The following is a 23,054-nucleotide window of genomic DNA, read 5'->3' as shown; positions in this document are numbered from 1 at the left end:
ATATTAATTCTCTTTCATATTAAGTACCATTTTGATTTTTAAATTTTGTTTCATTATAAGTGATATTTTATATTTCTAATGCATATTTTAAACAAAATTTTTAATTCTTACCGTTACTTTTAATTTTTATTAATTGATAATATTAAATATGGATAAAATAGAAAATTTAATCATTTTATTAATTCGTATGCAAAAACATAAATGTCGACTACTCTCTGCGACGTCTGCGTGATAAAATAACTGACAACATTTTCCACTAGGGACCAAAGCACAATGTGAACAGCAGACTCTGTTTCATGTTGTGTTCTCATTTATTTGTCTTCCCTAAAACTCAACGGTCAACAGTAAACTCCAAAAGTCTTTTCTCGGTCAACTCTCTTCCTCCTCTTTTTAATTCCTTTCAGACCAAACAAAAAGCTCCAGATTACCTGAGAACTCCCCGGCGACAACAAAACAAACAAAAATGAAAACTTCCTGTTTTACCCTTCCCTTTCTTCTCATCGCCTTCTCCTTCCTCCTCACCCTCTCCGCCCAAATGACCGGAAACTTCAAATGCGGCGAACCAGGTGACTCACCCTCCACGTGTCGCTCCCTCGTCGGTTACTCAAGCAAGCAAGCCACAACCTATGGCAATATCCAAACCCTCTTCGCCGTCAAGAAGCTCCGTTCGATCCTCGAAGCCAACAACCTCCCACTCTCCACCCCTCGCGCTCAGGGCGTGAACCCGAACCAGGTCGTACGCGTCCCGATCTCTTGCTCTTGCTCCAACGGAACCGGCGTATCGAACCGGACTCCGGTTTACACCGTCAAGAAGGGAGACACGCTCTTCTTCATCGCATCTGAGATTTTCGGAGGGTTGGTTCGGTACCAGAGGATCAGTGACCTGAACAAGATTCCCGACGCAAGCGAGATCGATGTCGGTCAGAGGTTTTGGATACCTTTGCCTTGTAGCTGCGATGAAGTAAACGGTCAAAATGTTGTCCACTATGCACACGTGGTCAAATCCGGAAGCTCCCTCGGTGAGATCGCTTCTCAGTTTGGAACTGACAACAAGACGTTGGCTCAGCTCAATGGGATCTCTGGCGATGCTCAGCTCCTCGCTGACTACCCTCTTAACGTCCCTCTCAGAGGTACAAACATAATTAAATTTTCTTAGGACTTTGAATTTTGAAAAGTCTTGTGAATTTTTGACTAATCTAAATGACTTTAGTAGTTTGATTGGACAAATCTAGTTGAGATGGTTTGGTGTAATAAATGAATTGGAAATTTTATGATAAAACTGATTATTGGGTCTCAAAACTTGTAACTTTAATTACAGCTTGTAACACTTCCTTGAGGGAGGAGTCGTTGGACGCCAAAATGCTTCTACCTAACAGCTCATACTCCATCACTGCAAACAATTGCATCAGGTGTTCTTGTGAAGCTGCAAACAATTGGACGTAAGTGATGATGGATAATCTTGGAGTTGGTATGATAAGAATAAGATTGGTATATTTGATAGATTCTAATGGTTTTGATTTTTTGGGTTTGTGATCAGTTTAAGCTGTGAAGCCTCTCAGCTTAAGCCTTCGTCGACCTGGCAAACTTGCCCGTCTCCACAATGTGAAGGAGCAGAGAGTTTGTTTGTAGGTAACACGACAAATACCTCTTGCGGACCTCGTTCTTGCGCCTATGCTGGTTACTCCAACCAGACAATCTTCACAGCCCTTTCTCCAGATCCCTGTTCAGGTTTGTTTGCTGCAGGTTTATGCACGTTTTATCATTGTGTAATGGCGGTTTTATGAGTTAACCTGGCTACACTCTGATGATCAGGTTCTGGTGGTAATAGTTCTGGACCTCCTGGCAACTATGCTTCAACGTTCAGCTCAAGTTTCAGTTTCGCGATGGTGTTAATTCAGTGTGCTCTGATCTGTCTATGTCTTCTCTAGCAATGTAATAATGGTTTCGTGTATGTGAGGTGTGCACCTAAGTACAGTCCGGATTGAAATAAGAAAAATGGTTCCACGTGAAGCATGTCTTTTTGTGTTTATGTATGTACTAGGTGTATGTATTAGAAGAAAAAAAGGGTGTTTTGTCCAACGTTGAGGTAGTAATAAGTTGCTTGATTGTTATTGTGGCTTTTGGTATTATCCAAGAACTGCTAACAGCACAAAATCTGTTCTGTAAACCCATAAGTAAAGTGTGAGGCTTTATATTGCGGTGACAATTGTGGATGCGAAGTCTGTCAATTTTCTTGCAACAAAACACAATTAAAAATCAACGTCTGGTAGTTCAAAATTTATGATAGCGGGTCAATGGACCGAGGGCTATTCCTTTTAATCTTGTGCTAGTTTATTATTACTATTATAGAAATGTATAGAATCGAAATATGTTCCATCTCTTTGAATCAAGTTTGAATGGAATCTTTTTTGTTAATTATTTTTATGCTTGTTAAACCGGAAAAAAGTATATGTATATTATAAATACAATATGAGATTGTGGGATGAGATACATAGAGGTGCTTATGTATTATCCACGCCAGCCGTGTGATATAAGATTTAGACGGTTCAACTCGAAGGAGGCTGGCATTTTGGAAGTACTTCCCTATGGTAATGTTATTATACATATTACACGGAGTATATCACATCGACATCTTAAATTAAACTAATTATTAAATTTTTGTGTTACACAATCTAGTCTCCAAGTAATTCTTGTCGAGAGAGCAAAAAAAAAGACAAAACCATGTATTTGTGTTCAGTAGAAATTCGAGTTATGTCGAAAGAATTGTGGAAAATAGTACTTTATGTAGTTGCGATGATTACGCAAGGGGGAGTTGAAATTGTCAAGTCAATGCAAACTTGCAATGGCTGCATCAACGACCATAGAACCTACCAAAGTTTCAGAGGTTTGATCAATGAAAAAATCATACCATAGAACCTACTGAATTTCACATCCCTCACGAAGTTTTGAATACGCTGTAAGCATCATCTTGTTCATGAGCTACCCTTCAATACCAAATCATCTAAGAGAAGAAATATATCTTCGTAACATGGATCATTCTTTCAGGTATAGGCCAACGCCAATCCAAAAATTGCTTCAAATACAGAGCAACAAATTATGGAAAAATCATTATCCTAATAACACAATTAATGAAATCATATTTTTAAGCAAAACAGATTTTGAATGAAATTTAAAGAACAAAAGATCATTATACAAATAACATTGATTTAAAAATATCAAAATCCATGAATTAATAACAGTGAACTTATGTTAAAAATATATAAAAAAAATCAATAGAATTTAAATCCTTTAGTAATCAACAAAAAAATAAAAATAAAAAACCCCTAAACTATTACATCAACCAAAACAAAACAAAGAAGAAAAGAAAGTTCAGACCAATAAAAAAACCCTAAACTATTACAGCAACCAAAAGAAAACAAAACAAAACAAAGAAGAAGAAAAGAAAGTTGAGACCGCCGAAAAGAAACGACTTTGAGCGTCCTAAGATCTCTCTGATTCCTTCGCCTTGAAGAAATCTGGTAGCAACCCATTACCTACCGTGAGAAAATAAAACAAAAACAATCTCAAAGATCAACTCTTTTTTTTTTATTCCGAATCAAGAAATGCTCCACCATTGATTCAAGATGCAATCCAAGATCGTCGGCGGCGGCTTACCTCCGGCGTTTTCTCTCTTCCCAAGCTTAAACAAAACCTTCACATTCCACCAAATCCTCGTCCTCATCATCACCTTCCTAGCCTACGCTTCGTTCCACGCCTCTCGCAAACCTCCGAGCATCGTCAAGAGCGTCCTCGGACCTTCCGTCAACGAAGATTCAAACTCTCCGATCGACAACGGATGGGCTCCGTTCAACGGAACCGAAGGAACGCAGAGACTCGGCGAGCTCGATCTAGCGTTCCTTTCTTCCTACGCTCTCGGTATGTATTTCGCAGGACATTTAGGAGATAGGATCGATCTGAGGCTGTTTCTCGTGTTTGGGATGATGGGGAGTGGGATCCTCACCGTTGTCTTCGGGTTAGGGTACTGGATGAACGTGCATCTCCTCGGCTTTTACATGACTGTTCAGATCGTTTGTGGGTTGTTTCAATCTATTGGGTGGCCTTGTGTTGTCTCTGTGGTTGGCAACTGGTGTGGGAAGGAGAAGCGTGGGTTGATCATGGGTGTCTGGAACTCTCATACATCTGTTGGGAACATTGTTGGTTCCGTTGTTGCTTCTTCCGTGCTTGATTCCGGATGGGGATGGTCTTTTGCTTTGCCTGGTGGGTTGGTGATTGTGTCTGGATTGGTTGTGTTTATGTGTCTTGTTGTCAGTCCTCATGATTTGGGGTTTGAAGAGCCTGGGAAGGAGATTGAGATGAGTTTAGCTGCTGAGACTGTAGTGGTGGAGGACAAGGAGGATGATGATGTTGGGCTTCTTGAAACTGTGAATTTAGATGATGGTGATGATTCTTTGTCAGCTATTGGGTTTCTTGAAGCGTGGAAGTTACCTGGTGTTGCTCCTTTTGCTTTCTGCTTGTTCTTCTCGAAGCTCGTCGCTTACACGTTCCTCTATTGGTTACCATACTACTTAAGGCACCAAGGTAAAGATTCTTTACTCTCATATTATGAATCATGATGACGACTCATTGTTCTTTCTATACTTTACAGCTGTTGCGGGTGTTTATATCTCCCACAAAACCGCTGGGATTCTCTCGACAGTATTTGACATTGGAGGAGTGTTTGGTGGGATATCAGCAGGGTTCATTTCCGACAAGATCAAAGCCCGTGCACTCACATCAGTCGCGTTCTTGTCGCTATCCATACCTGTCTTGATTATGTACAGAGTCTATGGGAGTGTGTCCATGTTCATCAACATCGGTTTGATGTTTATATCAGGTTTACTAGTAAACGGTCCTTACGCACTCATAACCACAGCAGTTGCAGCTGATCTTGGAACACAGGACTCAATTAAAGGGAACGGCAGGGCGTTGGCGACGGTAACAGCTATTATAGACGGTACTGGCTCCGTTGGGGCGGCTCTGGGACCGTTGCTTGCTGGTTATATATCGAGCAGAGGGTGGAATAGTGTTTTCTTTATGCTTATTGTTTCGATTTTCTTTGCGGGTTTGTTCTTGGTTCGGCTTGCAAAAGCTGAGATTAAAGAGATGAGTAGTTCTGGCGAATTGATAGCGTCTAGTGGTCCTTAAGGCTCATGATTTTGATCCCACGAGGATGTTGTATACCAGTGTATTATCAGGTATATAGATTCAAACAAAACTATACAATACAAATGAAAACACCACCTTGATTTTTTTTTCTAACGTCTTGAAATATCTTTCTACTTTTGGAAAAGATTTGGTTACAAAAACCAGAAAACAGTCGAGTTTACTACAAGAGGATAAATTATTTTCTCTCGTCTCATTTGCCTTATCATCAAAAAGAAAGATGCCACAAATTTGGACGAAATACTACTAACCATAAGATCTTGTAAAAGCAGCATCTTGTTCCTCTCTCAGGCGCAAAATCTATATTATTAAAACTGAAGTACACATTAGAGTTGTTTGGAAACAAGTATAGCAATTTAAATCAAATTGTTTGGAAACATGAATAAAGCATGAACCAAATCGAAATGAATGGAATTACAATTTTGGTTCTTGGCCCGTTTGTCTCCTAAACCAACTGGTTTAGTTAACCATACAATTTTGAAAAACACGCTCATAAAATAGAAATTTTAGATATGGACACAATAATTAGCTAACTAACATGTCTATGTAAAAATCGCAAGGTTAATAGCAAGAATCTCTCGTGCAATCTTAGCAACAGAATATTACCTAATTATTTCATCCTAAACTTTCTTCTCACGTTTTTTGTTCTCCAAGGTAGATATTTTTTGGCTCTCTTATCTCATGATTTCCTTAAAACTTGTCGGATGCCTTCATAATTATTTACAATAATCTGCACAAACAAATAAAATAATATTTATCTTATTAAAATATAAGTACTTTTGAAAATTATTTAGAAGCATAAATAACATTTTTAAAAATATATATAATATTGTTTGGAATAGCAGTATATTAAAAAAAAGTATTAATGGGCTTATGTGAATTCTATTATATTACGAGAAACTATATATTTAGACTATCTTTAAAATATACGAAAATGGTCTAATCTAATAACCTAAAACATCTTTTGTCCAAAATAAATTTTATATACATATTTTAAATCAAAAATTGATTCAAAAATATACATATATTCAAAAATTGATTTTTACTAAAATGTTTTCCAACAACCATTATCAAAAAAATGTTTTCAATATATATAAGAAAAATATAATACAAAGCTCAATTTCAAACACCATCTTAAATAATGGTTTTTATATTTCACATTAAGTTTTAAAAGTATAATTTATATGATTATTTATGTGATGATATATTTAAAATATTATTAATTATATGATTACTTATATGATGATATGTATAAAATACGATTAATTATATGAGGATACATATATGATATATAATAGTGACTAGGGATGGGTGTTACGATACTCATTCGGTTCGGTCGGGTCTCTTTGGATTTCAGATTTTTGGGGTCAAAGACTTTAGTCCCATTTGGATATTTCTAAATTTTGATTCGGGTTCGGTTTGAATCTTTGCAGATTAGGTTCAGATTCAGATAACTCATTTAAATGATTTTTAAAATTTTAAAATTTATTATATACTTTAAATTTCTCAAAATCTATAAATAAAATAATATATTACATATAAATTTGAATAACACCTGTCAGGATACCTAAACTTAACATATAAATTGGAGTGGTTTAAATATTTAGATAGAGAATTAATTATTATTTTAAGTATTTTTAGTATTTTGAGTATACTTTAACGATTTTAGATGTTTACTTTTGACAATTTGTATATATTTTCAAGTATTTAAACCAACTTAAAAGTATCTTTTATATTCTGGATGTTTTTATATACATTAAATCTATAAACAATTAATATATATAAGTATATAAATCTATTTCGGATATATTCGGATACCCGAAATATTTTAGTTTGGATCAGATTCGGTTTCAGTTCTCTAAATACTAAAATTTTGAATAATTCAGATATTTAATCAATTTCGGTTCAGATTTGATACTACTTTTTTAGATCGGGATCGGATCGGTTTTTTGGATTCAGGTTTTTTGCACAATCCTAATAGTGACATGAAAAACAAACAGTAACATATTTTTGAAAAATACACCCGCGCGGGTGCGCAGGTCAAAGTCTAGTTGTTTCTTATTTCCTCTGACTACACCATAGCAGTTGCCAGTTCTATCTTCTGGAATTTTGGGTCCCTCCTCACATGGATACACAGCGAATTGAAACATCGCCATAGGACTTCCAAATTTTTAAAAAAAAATTATTTAGAAAAAGTCCCCTGAATTTATAAAAAAAATTTGTTTTTATAAAACCATTACTAAATTGTTTTAGTCCCCCAATATCTCAGGGACGTCCTGCCTCCACATGCCATGCAACACTAAAAACTACTTCTCATGTCACACCACTCAATACTCATACAAGCTACAGGAAGTTCCATGTTCTTTTATGCAAATAACAATCACCTAATAGAAGTAATAATCTTGCTACCAAAACAAACTCTAAATTTTTCTGTCATTCCAAGTCTAATGGCATTTTATGTTATATAAAACATGATTTAAAGTTTTTTTTATATATTTGAATAATCCTATATGAATAGTATAGATTAGGTTCTGTTTCATTAATAAATTATCCTTTACCGTATGAAGAAGTTAAACATTTTGACATGTGTCTTGTTTGGTCTACTACTTGCTGCATTGCTTAGTTCATTTTATTTCATGTAATATATCTCAAGATCTTAACATGTGTCAAGTGTTGGGTAACACATTCCTCCAAAACTCTCAATAAACCAAAACATTTCCACTGCCTCAGTGATAAATTGATAATCTGATATAACTCAGTATCAAGAACAAAATCTTAATCCGTAACAAGAACAGAAACAGAGTAGAGCTTTTATAAGAAGTTAACAAAAGTCTCATTTATTCAGAAAGTACATGAATAACAAAAGGATCATACAAGTATGTATCCTTTCCTTTCTTCTTGGGAGAGCAAAATCGCAATTTGACGACAACCCAATTAAAAATATATCAACTAGTATCTTTTGAGTGGAAGTTACGGAACCCACTTCCGAGTTATCTTGAAAAAAATGTGGGAAAAATAGAGGTACACATCTGTAGACCAGCGTGGTGTGAATCATGTATACCACCTATCTCGAGGAGTGATGAATGACTCAATCCAATTTTGAAATGACGGCATCAACGACCTCTTGAGTTGTACTCTTTCCGCCAAGATCTTCAGTCCTGCATTTTCCTTCAGCGATGACACGCTTCACCGCGGTTTCAAGCCTATCAGCAAAAGAAGGGAACTGAAGATGCCTAAGCATCATGGCTGATGAGAGCAGCAACGCCACAGGGTTTGCATTCTTCTGCTCTTCCGTCGTGTCCTTCCCCACGTTCCCTGCTGATGCTCCTTGCTCAAACACTGCATACTCCGCTCCAACATTTCCTGTTGGAAATTTTCAAATCTAATAAGCAAGAGGAGGATCCATTTCTCTCTATATGGTACATTAGATCAGAGAAAGGCTTACCTCCAGGCATGACTCCAGTGCCTCCAGCAATACCAGCAGCAGTGTTTGCAACTAGATTACCATAGAGATTGGGTGTCACCTGCAAAGTGGAGTAGCCACTTAAAATAAGCCAAGTCCAAGGAAACTACTAGATCAACAAGTGCTGAAACACTTTACCATGACGTCAAATTGCTCTGGTCTAGCTACAAGTTGCATACAGCAGTTATCAACAATGATCTCATTGTAGGCGATGCTTGGATACTTCTTAGCAACCTCTTGACAAGATTCCAGGAACAAACCATCAGCGAGTTTCATGATGTTGGCCTTGTGCACTGCCGTAACTTTCTTCCTGTTGTTCAAGTAGGCGTACTCGAACGCATACTTTGCAATACGCTCGGAACAAAACTTTGTAATCACCTAGCATAACATTAAGTATCAGAGACATCTTAAGTAAGACAAAAATGGCTCTCGCATATGCCCCCACATTAAAAAAATGATAATTAAAGTACATCATGTGAATGTGACTTATATACACACAATAGACACAAGAACCAAATCAATGGACAGAGGCTAGCATTCTGCAAACAGTTTCACAAAAACAAGCTTTTAATACATATACACACAATAAATAGACACAAGAACCAAGTCCATGGAGAGAGACTAGCATTTTGCAAACAGTTTCACACGAACCAAGCTCATGGATAGTGACTAGCATTCTGCAAACAGTTTCACAAGAACCAAGCTCGTATACGTAAACACAATAGACACAAGAACCAAGTCCATAGAGAGAGACTAGCATTCTTCAAGCAGATTCACAAGAACCAAGCTCATAGACATAGATACAATAAATAGACACAAGAACCAAGTCCATAGAGAGAGACTAGCATTCTGCAAGCAGTTTTACAAGCACCAAGTTCGTATACATACACACAATAAACTCAAGAACCAAGTCCATGGGCATAGACTAGCATTATGTGAACAATTTCACAAGAACCAAGCTCATAGACATACAAACAATAGACACAAGAACCAAGTCAATGGACGGGGACTAGCATTCAGCAAAGACCCACCAAAAAAAGGAACAAGCTTTAAGAGTAAAAAAATAACCTTAAGGCTCTCAACAACACCAGGAACAACTTCATGCTCAAGCCCTGCATACTCACCTTCAGTATTCTCCCTAATCACCACTATATCAACGTTCTCATGCCGAGACTCTAACCCAGGCAAATTGAAACAGTTGACCAAAGAAGCAAAGAGATCAAGCTCCTTCCTCAAGTTAACATTCAGCGAGCTCACACCTCCACCGACGGGAGTCTTGAGCCCTCCTTTCAGACAAACCTTGTTCTTCTTGATCGACTCCAGCAACCCCTCCGGCAAACTCTTCATGTCTCCGTGAACGTCGAAGGGCTCGAAGTAGACGGGAGCGTGCATCGCCTCCATCACTTGCTCCACCGCGTTTGTCACCAGAGGACCTACTCCGTCTCCGGGGATCAACGTCACGGGTCGTGGCTTCCCGTCACCGGGTCTGGGCATGTAAGTCACGGATCGGGTCTGGGTTTGGGACCCGGTTGTTAATCTACCGAGATTCTTCAGTAGGGAGAGAGATTGGCGGCGAGACATCTTGTTCTGCAAGTTTTTTTGATCGGAATCAGATTCGTCTTCTTCAGTAGAGAGATGATCGAGAGAAGGGACGTGCGACTTTAAAACGAAAAGCGTTTACTTTTACTTAGTCTTAAATTGACTGCTATTTACATGTTAGCTCCATACTCTTAATAATTCTTATGTTTTGGCCCGTATTTAATTTAAAGTTAGTTTTTTTTTTTTTTGACGTCAAAAGGCCATTCTATTACTCAAACTTGAGGTGGTCTGGGTAACCAAACCGGAATAGAACAACCAATAAAAAGTAACTCCCTATGGAAGGATCTTGCAGTCTTAGCTAAAAAATCTGAAATCTGATTGCGCGCCCGTGGAACATGAATGATGCTGAAGTCCGGAAAGCATATCTGTAATGTCTCTATTCTCTCCAATTCTGTCGCAAAGCTTGGCCAATCTTGAGGGTCCTTTAACATTGCAATCAGCTCCTTGCAGTCTGTCCCAAAGTTCTGGCATGTTGAATGTTGAAGCATATTTTCCATCGCCCACCGCAGTGCTTCTACTTCCGAATGCAAAGCTGATTCACGTCGAGTGAAATTCTTTGTTCCCATAAGTTGAATATTCCCAACACTGTCCATCCATACCCAGCCGCATCCGCTAAAGTGAGCAGAAGATGTCCAAGATCCATCTAGCAAGCATATATTACCCAAACGTATGACTTGGGCTATCCCAGGGATATTAGCTTGAACCACTGGTTGTAACACTAGTTGCACCGCTTCATTAGCATCAAACCATGCATGACATTCACTCTCTGCGTGTCGAACTAGCTCCAATGGATCTCTATCTATTCCTCTGAAGAGTTTGTCATTTCTAGCCTTCCAAATGTACCATAATATCCAGGGATAAGGATCCCTGTCTCTTTCTGGCTCGATGATGCTATTCTTCCTCCAAAACAGATAATCCATATTTGTGTAGACACTTGATACCGGAAATATATCAGGGCTTGTTGGAGTCGATGATAATGACCAGACTTGAAGAGCTGGCGGACATTCAAAAAATGCATGGGTCACAGTTTCCTCTAATTCTCCGCATCTTGGACAGTAATTGTCACACCTCATATTGCGTCTTGTCAAGTTCCTCGTTACAGCCACATGACCAGTCAACAATTGCCATATAAGATGACATATCTTCTTTGGCGCCTCTACCTTCCAAGCAAAGGCTTGGAGCTTTGTGATGCTCGGCTCTATAACTTCTTTCTCCGCTGCTGGTTTTAATACATTTTGTGCCACCCAATAACCAGATTTAACCGTATATTGGCCATTCTTTGTGTAGTTCCAGCAGAAAGTATCTCGGCGATGAGTCGAGCTTATGGCTAAACTCCTTATGAGAGGTATGTCCTCAGGGATGACGTAACTCTCCAATAGACCAATATTCCATTCCTTCGATACTTGATCAATAAGATCGCTGACTCGCATATTAGGGTGCATGACTGGCGCTATGGAGTTAGCTGGTCTCGCGGGGGTCGTTGGAATCCACGGATCTCCCCACACCTTAACTTCATATCCGGAATGAATTTTCTGTCTGATCCCTAGTAGTAACAATTTCCTGGCTGCAATAATGCTCGTCCACACATAGGATGGGTTGTTAGCAGTATCCACTCTTAGTGGAGAGCTCAATCTATAGTATCTTCCCTTCAAAACCCGTGCAACTAGGGAATCAGGGAACTGAAGTAGCCTCCATAATTGTTTAGCCAACAGGGCCAGATTGAACTCATGGATCATACGGAAACCAATTCCACCCTCCTCTCTTGGTAAACAAACTTTCTCCCACTTCGCCCAGTGTATCCCTCTCTTTGGTGGATTTGAACTCCACCAGAACTGTGCAATGGCACTGGCAAGATTTTCACAAATCTCTAATGGGAGCAGAAAGGTAGACATAACGTACGTCGGTAGGGCAAGCAAAATGGATTTAATCAACACTTCCTTTCCACCTTTTGAGAGCCATCTGCCTGTCCATCCATTCACTCTATGCATCAACTTATCTTTCAGAAATGCAAAAAGTTTGCACTTAGATCCACTTATGTCTTCTGGGATACCAAGGTAAGTTCCCATTCCTCCTTCATTCTGTATTCCAAGCACATCTTTAAGCTGTTGTCTAGTAGCCGCATTAATCCGCTTACCAAAGAGTAAGGAAGATTTATCAAAATTAATACATTGTCCAGAGGCTTTGCCATATCTCCTGACTACTTTCATTACTTCTTCACATTCACGGGGCTCCGCCTTACAGAAGAAAAGGCTATCATCAGCAAAGAGAAGGTGAGATACCGACGGACACGCGCGTGTAACGCGCATCCCTGTTATCTTCCCTTGGTTCTCTGCATAATTGAGAAGGCTAACGAGCGCTTCCGTGCATAGAATAAAAATGAAAGGAGACAAAGGATCTCCTTGACGTAATCCTCGCCCTGGAACAATATTTCCTCTTGGCTCATCATTCATAAGGACCTTATATTTCACCGACGTAATACAACGCATTATCCAGGCAATCCATATCTCTGAGAACCCCATTTTGCGCATGACAGCTTCAATAAAGGACCATTCCATCCTATCATACGCCTTACTCATATCTGTCTTGATAGCCATCCTTTTACTACGTCCACTAGGTTTAGTTCTAAGAGCATGGAACATCTCCTGAGCAATCATAATGTTATCTGAGATCTGTCTCCCAGCAACAAAGGCTGACTGAGTCTCCGATATCAGTCCTGGTAGCACTTTCTTTAATCTCTGGCATAAGACCTTAGAGATTATCTTGTAACTGACGTTACATAAGCTGATGGGTCTAAACTGGGCCATTTCATTGGGCCTCGTTGTTTTCGGGATAAGACATATATTTGTATCATTCAGTCCATTCGCCATCGTCCCCTCAAAAAGGAATTTATTAACCATAAGAGTTAAATCCTCCTTTACAATATCCCAGAATTTCTGATAGAAAAGTGCAGTCATCCCATCTGGACCTGGGGCCTTTTCCGGATGCATAGCAAAGAGCGCTAGTTTGATCTCCCATTCAGAAACCGGGGCTGTAAGATTGTCGTTCATATCTCCAGTGATCGTCGATGGAACCTGAGAAAGTGCATCTTCAATGTCTTCTGGATCCGATGATTCAAAGATCTGTCTAAAGTAACTAGTAGCAATGGCTACTAATCCTTCTTCGTCCTCAACTACGGCTCCATTCGCATCTAGGAGCTGTGTAATCTTATTTCTCGCTCTCCTTTGCTTTGTTAAGGCATGAAAAAATTTTGTATTTCTGTCCCCTTCCCTCAGCCAAAACACCCGACTCTTCTGTTTCCAGAATAATTCTTCTGCTTTAAGAGCATCAGAGAGATCCTTCAGCGCTGCTGCAATTTCCTCAGTTGTTGCATTATCATCAGCATACAGACCCTCCACTTTTTCCTTAAGCTCCTCCACTAATTTGGCCGAGTTCACATTATGTTGTCTCCTCCATTCACTCAAGGCTTTTCTACAACTGGAAATATGTTCCATAATAGTCGCATTAGGAGGAAGATCAGGAGATTTCCATCCATCAAGAATAACTTGCCTTAGCTCGTCATCATCCAGCCATCTTTTATCAAACTTAAACTTTTTCGATCTCCTTATTGGCTTTATGAGTATGTCTGCAAGGATCGGACGATGGTCCGATCCCCATAGCCTCATATACTTCACAGTCGAGTGAGGAAACTTTTCATGCCAGTCTGCATTGCCCACTGCTCTATCTAAACGACATCGAACAGTTGCTCCTCCTGCTCTCTTCCCTACCCAGGAGAGCATATTCCCCGTAAAAGGAAACTCTAACATCCCACAGTCATTAAGCATCTGCTTAAAGGGAAGGAATGAGCTATCGGGACGTTGTCGCCCACCTTCTTTCTCATTATGACCTGTGATTTCATTAAAGTCTCCTATCATGAACCAAGGTCCATTTCGTGTGGTTGAAAAACGCGTAAGACGTTCCCAAACTTGTTCACGTCTTCCTAGTACAGGGTCCCCATAAACAAACGTCATATAGACTTTTATTCCATCAATGACTGCCTCAATGTCAATCATACGGTTATTTGAAAATAAAACATTAACTCTAAGTTCATCCATAAAAAATAAAGCTAAACCTCCGCTGAGTCCAAGTGGCTCAACAGTAAACAAATGATCAAATCCTAAGTCTGCCTGAATGTTTTGCAGCAGCATTCTTCGGTTCTTCGTCTCAGAAAGAAACACAAGTCCTGGGCGATGCTTCTGACACATCTCCGTAAGGCGTCGAACTGTGAGGTCGTTTCCAATCCCTCGACAGTTCCAACTGAGTGTCTTCATATCTGATCGTGGGATGAGTTTTTGGAACCCATCAATCCATCAATTGTTGACGAACCACCTCTAAGCTTTTTTGAACTTTGGTGGTGGCGCCTAGATTTTCCTGCATCAGCATGAGACGAAGACGAACGCTTCCTAGGAGATCCCCGACGAAGAATCTCAAATTTCCTGCTCGGAATGCCCAAAGAGACATTTGTTTTTGCACTTTGTCTCTTACTTCGGGTCGCTTTATCAGCCGGTCTTCCTGCTTCCTTGAGCGATGCTCGACGCGAACTCGAATCCTCCATCTCCGTAAGCTCGAGGCCTAAAAGATCATCATTTCTCACGTCGCAGTCCATCATCTCCCCGTCGGGCTGATCAGCAATCTCCATGTCACTCAAGGCACCAATGATCTGGCCATCCCCAACTCCATCTTGCAACTCTTGATCACTTAAGGCAGCGAAATTTAGAGAACGAGTAGATTCCTTAACACGTTTAGTCACATTTTCTTCCATAGGATGTTCAGCGCGAGATGGAGTAACAATGGTACTGGCCAGCCTCCTAGTCGCCGTAATCACTGGTGAACGCAATTCATCAGTTTTGCCATCGCTTCTCGAGACCACAGGTTGTTCATAAGGGATACTTTCGCGGCTATGAGTAGCTTGTTCCCCTCTATTCCCTGTTTGCTCACGTAATGATTTCTGTCTCCAGGTTAGCGCAGGTGTGCGGTCATATGGACCTGTACCCACACGGGATCCACCATATCTATTGCTCCGTGAATGATCATCCCGTCGGCGTATGATTCGATCCGAATGAGAGTTCCCATAGTTGCTTTCCTCAAGCTTCCTGTCGCTATCATATCTGGAGCTACGGGATGAGTTGTATCTGCCGTGACTTAACTCCACACGGTAACGAGACTGCAGCTTAGGTTGATTGTTCCTCTGATCCGAGGGGACTTGTACTCTAGCGAACACATCTTGCCGCTCAATCGTAGGTTGTTTCCTGACCTCCAGTGACGGGCAATACTCCTTTTCATGCGTTAACATACCACAGGTGGAGCAATGTTTGAACAACATCTCGTACTTGATCTCCAGCGTGACCTCATCCCCTTCCGGTGACTCCGCCTTACGTGTGAACTTCAGAGGCCTACGGGTATCCACATCGATAAGCATACGGCCCTCGGTGTGTTCCACTTTGTCGATATGTCCCAATCGAGAACCTATGTTCCTCAGATTCTGATCAGTCCATAAGTGGAGAGGGATCCCTATCAGACGAACCCAAAAAGGTATTATCCATGGATAATCGTCGTGGACAATGGGCTCCCATCGGACCAGCACCACCATGCAAAAGTTGAAGTGGAACGGTCCTTGAGACAGAACCGATTGAAGATCTTCTTCTGTGGTAAAGTTAAAAAGGAACTTTCCATTACCCAAATCATTAGCCGTGATACGGTCAGCTAACCCCCAATGCGATGGCATTTTCTGTAGTAGTTTCTCGACGTTTTGTTTCTTTGGATTAAGGATCTTTCCAATCAATGACAAGCTGAATTCATCAAGGATTGTCGGATCATTCTGACTAGTCAGTTTAATTGGTTCATCATCATCCTCGTAAAGTATTCCTTTCCCCTTAATATCCGCTATGTGAGTAGAGCGGTTCCTATAGGAGGACCCCATGTGACGGTCGTAGTGATCAGATCACGAGGACAAACGCGAAGAGATCTCCAGTGGTCGTTACGACAAGGATCGTTACGAGCAGGAACGTTGAGAGCAGGATCGGTACGAGCAGGAACGTTGAGAGCGTGATCGGTACGAGCAGGATCGTTACGAGCAGGAACGTTGAGAGCAGGATCGGTACGAGGAGAACGTGACCAGAGCGTGGTGCAACCTCACGATCAGGAAAACGCTCAGGAACAACGAATGAAACCGCAATCTCGAAGAAGATCACGATCTGGAAACCCGCTTAGAACCGTCGATAGCGGTGAAGGACCAAGATCATCCAAGAGAATGAGAATGAAAGCGTGATGATGAAGAAAGTGCAGATGCGAAAGAATATATGCCGACCCCTTAATCAGATGACAAAGATCAATCTGATGATGCTTAATCGGCCACCAAAGAGTGGATCGATGCGTTGAGATGATGATCTCAAGAAGGTGTCGCCATTGTCGCCGCCAGAGCTCCTAGGGTTTTTTACTGCCGTATTTAAAGTTAGTTATGAGCCCAATTTTGAATAACATGTTCTTTTTTTTTTGGGTGAAAGATGTTAAGTACACTACAGTCTACACTATTGATAAAAAAAAAACTACACTAAACTAGACCAAACCAAAAAAAATGAAATCAAAATCTAAACTAGAACTCACAAATAACCTAACCATTTTTTTGTTAACTTTTTATATTAAAAGGCTCAAAGCCCAAACAAACAATTCAACCAAACTCAATTACATCAGTCCAGAATTTGTTCATGTTTAAATATAAGATTACAGAAAACACGTGTTAAATAAAGATGAAGTTCTTAATGCATAATCTCCACGTGTTCTATGATGTAGTAAAGCTTTGTCCAAAGACGAAGATGAACATCGATGGTATCGCCAGAAGTCGACCAGACCTATAACCTTAAAACGTTTCTCCGAGTAGGTTAAATCGCTTGATTGCTCTTTCTTTTTGTGTTCCCATCGGTCTATTGGAGTTTTTCAGCTATACGCACAAGAGTTAATCCCGGTGAGAAGCTTCAAGGAGATAGAGGCAAGGTTTTGCCAGAATGTTTTCAATAAGAGAACTCCAACTTATCTAAACATCTGCATCGATTTTCCACTGCTTAATCAAACATCTTAATTTCATACCGGCTTGGATACTCCGCCAGAATATACATGTAGCGAAGATTGATCCCTCATTTGAGTAAGTAATCAAACTTAACCAACGAGCAGATTAAAAACCTCTCAAATCAAACGGAATAATTAATATATCAAGAAAAGTGAGAGGGATTTTAAACACAACAAAATTGCCTATCGCGAAACAAACTAGAACCGCCAAACGAAAGGAAATTGCCTATGCGAAAAGTGATTTCGACAAGCTGAAAGGATAATCGATCAAAACGATCGAAGTATTTTACAGACAAAAAACAAAACAAAAAAGACTCAAGAATCTCTCGTTCCCTCTGTAAGATTTGTTATTGTGAAGAGGGACGACAAGAGAAAATTCTCTCTCTAAGAAGTAGAGAGAGAGTCTCATGAGATTAGAGCACGATGTTAACCATTTTCTATTTTTTGGTATTCAAAGAATTGAATCATAATTGAAATACAATATAATTAATATATTTAAATATTAATTACATTTAGTTCAAAAATGATATTTTAAATTATATACAAAAACTCAGTTTGTAAATATTTAATATTATTAAAACTTTAAATTAAGAAAACCAGTTGATTAATAATCTAAACTATATTAAGATATTAAAAATATTTTATATTTTAATGAAACCAAACTACATGATAAGATATTCTAATAATATACAATTGTCTTAATAGCTAGAATAATTGGAACCAAACCAAACTGAAATCAAAGTTTATAGGAGAAATTAATTGAAATACTATAAACTGGATACAAAAATACATTCAATCAAAAATATTATAATATCGACATTTAAGATTCGTGGATTATTGTTTAGGGTTGGATTTATAAATTTAAGTTTATTGGTTGGATTTATAAATTTTTATAAATAATTTTTAAGCATTTATAAATAATTTGAAAAGATTATTTTAGTATTTTTTATCACAAATTTAAAGTATTTATAAAAATGGTTATCATAATTGTCAGTTGTCGAATCGTCTATGTAATCTTTCCTATATCATAATTGTAAGATCATAATAAATGAGCGTTAAAAAAATGGTTATCATTTGAATTAGAATTAGAAAATTTGTATCTAAAATTAGAATTTTCCTATTTTATTATTTTTAGCTAATTTCCAAATTTTTAATACATTAACCGAAAAAGAATTGAACCAAAATTAAACCAAATTTTATAAATATTTATACGGTATGTATCTATACCGAAAGAACTTGAATCTCTTTATCGAAAAGAACCAAAAATTAAATAGGGAAAATTGCCAAAAGAGAACAAGAAATCAGCATAGTTGTCCCTATGGTATAAATCCATTTTTTTCCATTTTTTCTCCTTTTTACCCTTTCCATATGTTAAAATTAATGTAATAAATAGTTATAAGAATCAAAAAAATTATTAAAAATATAAAAAACTAATTAAACACCCATTTACACAAACACATATTTTTTTAGGTTTGAAAAACATAATAAATAATGTTTTTAAATTACGTTCTACTAAAAGTAGAATTCTGTTTCTACACAAAACGAGTGAGTAGAAAATGAATTCTAGAATGAACACATCCATCTACTTGTTTTAGAACGTAAAAACTACTTTTTACTATAATTCTAAATATGGGGAATACGAATTCTACTATTTGTAATGATCGCTACTTTTATTCAGAAACATGTTTCTACTTTTATTGAGTATTCTAAGTTATCAGGAATGCAAAATCTAAAACATACACGAACGTCCACATAGTGTAGAAATTACATTCTGGAATTTTGTTATGTTCTACACAGTGTAGAAGGTGCCTTCTACGGATAAAAAAATTGAATTTTCGAAAATTAAGGAAGTTGCAGTTTTAAAAATATTCTAAAAATATTCTAACTTCCTAAAACGTGTTTTCATTGATTTGCTTCGTGAAAAATTAAAAAAAAAACGATTTTGAATGTTCTTCTTCACCAATCTATGATTTCCCCATGATTTTTCTATAGTTTGTCTTGTGATTTTCACAAAAACTTGTTCTATGATGCATATCTATACAACATGTGGTGTTTGGGAGTTTGGAGCAACCACGGGATGGGTTTTTTCGGCTGATGAGAAAGGGGCTAGGCTACTGTTATTGGAATCAAGTTCTACCTTAGAGGTTTTTAAAAGAATGGTTTTGGAAGATTTTGATATGGAAGAAGATAGCTTACCCGATTTGGAGTTGAGTTATCTACCTAATGAGTTGATCAATACATCAACTTGTCCACCTGTGATCATTGCAAATGATCGACAGCTTCAGAATTTTGTTGGTTTTGTTCAAAAGTGTGTTTCTACTCGATTGTGTGTAACATCTAAAGCCAAAGTTGAGAATCTGAATGAACCAGACTTTGATCTTAACAAGTCGCCAGCTGATTCAAGTACTGCTCAAGAGGAGGGAAACTCGGTTGATAGGGGGAACGAACCAGCTCCTGTGTTTGTTGAGAGGCAGTGCGAGAAAAAGAAAGAAAAGATTAGAAGAGTCGAAGTTGATGAGGATGCCTATCATGCCGATACCATGATCTCGGCCAAAGAGGACATACATAAGATGTCAAAGTTTTCTGTGCTCAATGTTGTTAAGAAGGGACAATTGTTTGAGAACAAAACTTTGCTGAAGGCGACTTTCGAGATATGTGCAATGAAGCATAACTTTCACTACGAGGTTATCAAAACGGATAGACAACTTTGGTACGTTAGATGTGAGGATAATGCATGCAATTGGTGTGTTCGAGCAGAGTGTTTGAAGGATTCTGAATATTTCATTATCAAAAAGTATGTCGGTGAACATACATGCGCACCTTCAAACAAAACCAAACCGGGTAGGACTGCTTCGGCCAAAACTATAGGCAGTCTGATTATGCATAGGTATGAAGGGGTTAAAGATGGGCCGAAATGCAATGATATAATACAGATTATGCTTATGGATCATGGCTGTGAGATCACGAAATCTTTAGCATGGGATGCTCGTGAATATGCGGTTAATGCTGTTAGAGGTATACCAGAGAGAAGTTATGGAAAAATACCGAAATACTTGCACATGCTCAGAGAGGCTAATCCGGGAACACATTCATCGTATGAGATTGACAGCAAAGGGAGATTTCGGTACCTGTTTATTGCATTTGGGCAATCGCTACGAGGATTTAACAGAGTCATAAGGAGGGTTATTGTGGTTGATGGCACTTTTCTGAAGAACAAATACAAAGGAGTTCTATTGGTTGCAACTGCTGTAGACGGAAATTCTAATTTGTATCCTCTTGCATTCGGAGTAGTCGACTCAGAGAATGAAAATTCTTGGGAATGGTTTATGAGACAACTAAATAGTGTCATTGCTGATGATCATCATTTGGCTTTCATTTCGGACAGACATGCGGCCATTGCTAAGGCGCTTGAGACTGTGTATCCAACAGCTAAACATGGTATTTGCATTCATCATTTGTTGAATAATGTGGTAACATATTACCATGGGAAAGGACTTGTTGGGTTGGTTGCAAAGGCGTCCAAGGTTTATAGAGTTGCTGAGTTTGAAAAGATATTTGCTAATGTGTGTAATATCAGTCCGGCAATTGGAAAATACCTAAGGGATGCTGAAGTCCAAAAGTGGGCAAGATGTCAATTCTCTGGATATAGATATGACATAAGGACAACAAACCCTGCCGAATCCATCAACTCTGCTTTGCGTTCGCCGAGAGAGTATCCAATCATTCCCTTGTTGGACAGTATCAGAGAAATGCTGACTCGGTGGTTTTATAACCGTAAGAAAAAGATTTCAAAGCATAATCATCCTCTTACCGAAGATGTGGAGAAAAAGATTGAAAGGAGAACCGAGAAAGGCAAAAGATTTGCAGTTTACCCTGTCAGCGATGGTCGCTTGCTTGTTAGAGGTGATAAAATCGACTGCTTAGTTGATTTGGATAGACGTACTTGCTCATGTGGGAAGTACAACCTGATGAAGATACCTTGTCGGCACGCAATTAAAGCTGGGTTTCATGTTGGCAGACAGCCACACACATTAACTGATTTATTTTACACTACAGAAGCTTGGCGAGAAGCTTATCATGAAAGCATCAATCCTATTGCTGTTCCTGAGGATGCTTGGTCCATGCCAGAAGATGTTGTCGTGGACAATGTGCTACCACCAGAGTCAAGAAAATCAGTTGGAAGGAATAGAAAACGCAGATATGAAACTGTTGAAGATAAACTTCGGTCATCGCAAACATCACAAAAGAGGCAGCCTCGCAAGTGTAGTAGATGTGGTATTAGTGGGCACAACAGAGCAACTTGTAAAATACCAATATAGTCAGTCACATATGGTAAGGGTCAGCTTATATAGCCAGTTCGTTTATATGTTTTTCAATCTCGATTTAATTGTGTTTCAGGTATTGATGTTTCTGTTACAGGTTGGTCTGTTCAAGTATGCAAGTTGTGGTGTTTGAAAGTGCAGTATTGCCTTGTCTCGTATGGTTTTTTCTTCTAAAAACAATCAACTTTGTTTAACTTTGGCTACTTTGGATAATTCTCATATGGTTATTTTATCAGTTTCATTGTTATACATTGGTATTATTTTCACTTCACTTCTCTATCTCTCTGTTTGTTTAGTTATGTTCAGCTATGCTTTTGAGTTCGAGTTTAAGTTTGTTTGACAATAGCTGATGTCTGATTTTTCAACAAAAAAGGTGGATTGTAAGAACAGATCACTGAGCACAAAATATAAGAACCACTTGACTGGTAAAGTCGACACAAATATTGTAGCAACAAAACACTTATTGAAGCCAATACTAAGAACCAAATGACTGGTAAAAACGAAAAAAACACACTAACAAGAAGATACTTAGAACCAGTAGACTGATTTCACTCATTCTTGGCTTCTTAATCTTCCAAAAAGCCATAGAATGCTTCCTAAGCAACCTAATTCGAGTGAATTTTTCTGCTTCCTAACTTCTTCTTCTATTCTCTGTGTGATACTACTTTTCAGATCTTCAATCTCTTCTACAATTCTCCCTTGCTCAGCCTCTACCCTTCGAATCTCATCAAGCAAGGCGTCATCAACCCACTTAAATAAATGATTTTCCTTCTTTCGCTACATAGAAACGAAAATCATATTAGGAGAAGTAAAATGGAATGAAAAAACATGCTGTTTATCCTACACAATCGAAAATCGAATCAGACAAAAAAGGAACATAACAAATCGGTAATTGAATCGAAAAACAAATCAAGACTATGAACCTGTGCCCCTATTTCACATCTATAGAACCGTCGGTAAGGATTGTCATCAGTTCTCGAGTAGAATATCACAACCCCTTTCCCGCACCAGCACCTAGATGGCACCCCGTATGAATGTCGCCTTGAAGTATTCATGTGTGTGAGAAACTGATTCAGAGAGAAAAAGGAGATTGACAGAAAAGAAGATCTGAAAAAAATGGGAAAAGTCGGGTTTGGTTGCTGAGTTGGTGTTATATATGTCGGGTTTTAGGTTTATTGTGGATCTAGTTCTGGTCGGGTTTGATTGTTGAGTTGGATCAAAAGTCTGGTTTGCAAGAAGCCAAGTTAAGTGTATTACATTTGATTCGATTTATTTACTCCTACGGGATGATCTAGTAAAACAGTTATTCTAAATGTTCTTGTGGTCTTGTTCCGGGTTTTTGTTTCGTTTAGGGTATGTTTAGGGTTTAG

At 38.6% G+C, this 23,054-nt stretch overlaps 6 protein-coding genes across 7 annotated transcripts; 3 read left to right on the top strand and 3 right to left on the bottom strand.

The window, feature by feature from the left end:
• The first annotated feature begins 70 nt into the window (after positions 1–70).
• LOC106428728 (lysM domain-containing GPI-anchored protein 2) lies at positions 71–2,111 on the top strand. Its single transcript, XM_013869488.3, has 4 exons — positions 71–1,130; positions 1,319–1,439; positions 1,538–1,728; positions 1,813–2,111. Exons 1-4 carry the CDS (start codon positions 464–466, stop codon positions 1,926–1,928), a joined length of 1,095 nt encoding a protein of 364 aa, XP_013724942.1. The 5' UTR covers positions 71–463; the 3' UTR covers positions 1,929–2,111.
• A 1,282-nt stretch (positions 2,112–3,393) lies between these two features.
• Positions 3,394–5,298, top strand: LOC106428674 (putative glycerol-3-phosphate transporter 5). Its single transcript, XM_013869421.3, has 2 exons — positions 3,394–4,578; positions 4,646–5,298. The coding sequence occupies exons 1-2, from the start codon at positions 3,624–3,626 to the stop codon at positions 5,182–5,184; spliced, it is 1,494 nt and encodes a 497-aa protein (XP_013724875.1). The 5' UTR covers positions 3,394–3,623; the 3' UTR covers positions 5,185–5,298.
• A 2,694-nt stretch (positions 5,299–7,992) lies between these two features.
• On the bottom strand, positions 7,993–10,347 carry LOC106428724 (isocitrate dehydrogenase [NAD] regulatory subunit 2, mitochondrial). Of its 2 annotated transcripts, none has more exons than XM_013869480.3 (4): positions 9,734–10,347; positions 8,804–9,031; positions 8,648–8,726; positions 7,993–8,565 (listed from the first exon to the last, which is right to left on the bottom strand). In XM_013869480.3, exons 1-4 carry the CDS (start codon positions 10,244–10,246, stop codon positions 8,291–8,293), a joined length of 1,095 nt encoding a protein of 364 aa, XP_013724934.1. In that variant the 5' UTR covers positions 10,247–10,347; the 3' UTR covers positions 7,993–8,290. The 2 variants fall into 2 exon arrangements, with proteins under 2 accessions (XP_013724934.1, XP_013724933.1); XM_013869479.3 differs by having other exon boundaries at positions 8,804–9,043; positions 9,734–10,345.
• Positions 10,348–10,558: 211 nt separating this feature from the next.
• Positions 10,559–14,271, bottom strand: LOC106428685. Its single transcript, XM_048737342.1, has 3 exons — positions 12,721–14,271; positions 10,769–12,393; positions 10,559–10,715 (listed from the first exon to the last, which is right to left on the bottom strand). Exons 1-3 carry the CDS (start codon positions 14,269–14,271, stop codon positions 10,559–10,561), a joined length of 3,333 nt encoding a protein of 1,110 aa, XP_048593299.1.
• Positions 14,272–19,389: 5,118 nt separating this feature from the next.
• On the top strand, positions 19,390–21,858 carry LOC106428713. Its single transcript, XM_022692908.2, has 2 exons — positions 19,390–21,664; positions 21,761–21,858. Exons 1-2 carry the CDS (start codon positions 19,390–19,392, stop codon positions 21,856–21,858), a joined length of 2,373 nt encoding a protein of 790 aa, XP_022548629.2.
• Positions 21,777–22,741, bottom strand: LOC111201464 (uncharacterized protein At4g04775-like). The gene is made up of 2 exons (XM_022693464.2): positions 22,608–22,741; positions 21,777–22,461 (listed from the first exon to the last, which is right to left on the bottom strand). Exons 1-2 carry the CDS (start codon positions 22,737–22,739, stop codon positions 22,237–22,239), a joined length of 357 nt encoding a protein of 118 aa, XP_022549185.1. The 5' UTR covers positions 22,740–22,741; the 3' UTR covers positions 21,777–22,236.
• Between the last annotated feature and the right edge of the window lie 313 nt (positions 22,742–23,054).

This window comes from Brassica napus, chromosome A7, assembly GCF_020379485.1.
Source record: "Brassica napus cultivar Da-Ae chromosome A7, Da-Ae, whole genome shotgun sequence".
NCBI classification, from domain to species: Eukaryota; Viridiplantae; Streptophyta; class Magnoliopsida; order Brassicales; family Brassicaceae; genus Brassica; species Brassica napus.
This window is presented reverse-complemented; position numbering and strand designations above follow the sequence as displayed.

Coding starts and splice junctions, on each gene's coding strand:
- LOC106428724 (XM_013869479.3), bottom strand. CDS start 10,246: ATGTCTCGCCGCCAATCTCTCTCCCTACTGAAGAATCTCGGTAGATTA. Junction 9,044..9,733: donor GTGTTGTTGAGAGCCTTAAG/GTTATTTTTTTA, acceptor ATGTTATGCTAG/GTGATTACAAAGTTTTGTTC. Junction 8,727..8,803: donor CAGAGCAATTTGACGTCATG/GTAAAGTGTTTC, acceptor TCCACTTTGCAG/GTGACACCCAATCTCTATGG.
- LOC106428713 (XM_022692908.2), top strand. CDS start 19,390: ATGCATATCTATACAACATGTGGTGTTTGGGAGTTTGGAGCAACCACG. Junction 21,665..21,760: donor TGGGCACAACAGAGCAACTT/GTAAAATACCAA, acceptor ATTGTGTTTCAG/GTATTGATGTTTCTGTTACA.
- LOC106428674 (XM_013869421.3), top strand. CDS start 3,624: ATGCAATCCAAGATCGTCGGCGGCGGCTTACCTCCGGCGTTTTCTCTC. Junction 4,579..4,645: donor ATACTACTTAAGGCACCAAG/GTAAAGATTCTT, acceptor TATACTTTACAG/CTGTTGCGGGTGTTTATATC.
- LOC111201464 (XM_022693464.2), bottom strand. CDS start 22,739: ATGAATACTTCAAGGCGACATTCATACGGGGTGCCATCTAGGTGCTGG. Junction 22,462..22,607: donor GATGTGAAATAGGGGCACAG/GTTCATAGTCTT, acceptor GTTTCTATGTAG/CGAAAGAAGGAAAATCATTT.
- LOC106428728 (XM_013869488.3), top strand. CDS start 464: ATGAAAACTTCCTGTTTTACCCTTCCCTTTCTTCTCATCGCCTTCTCC. Junction 1,131..1,318: donor TCTTAACGTCCCTCTCAGAG/GTACAAACATAA, acceptor CTTTAATTACAG/CTTGTAACACTTCCTTGAGG. Junction 1,440..1,537: donor GAAGCTGCAAACAATTGGAC/GTAAGTGATGAT, acceptor GTTTGTGATCAG/TTTAAGCTGTGAAGCCTCTC.
- LOC106428685 (XM_048737342.1), bottom strand. CDS start 14,271: ATGACGTTTGTTTATGGGGACCCTGTACTAGGAAGACGTGAACAAGTT. Junction 12,394..12,720: donor TTACGTCGGTGAAATATAAG/GTCCTTATGAAT, acceptor CTCTTTGGTAAG/CGGATTAATGCGGCTACTAG. Junction 10,716..10,768: donor TCGGAAGTAGAAGCACTGCG/GTGGGCGATGGA, acceptor ACTTTGGGACAG/ACTGCAAGGAGCTGATTGCA.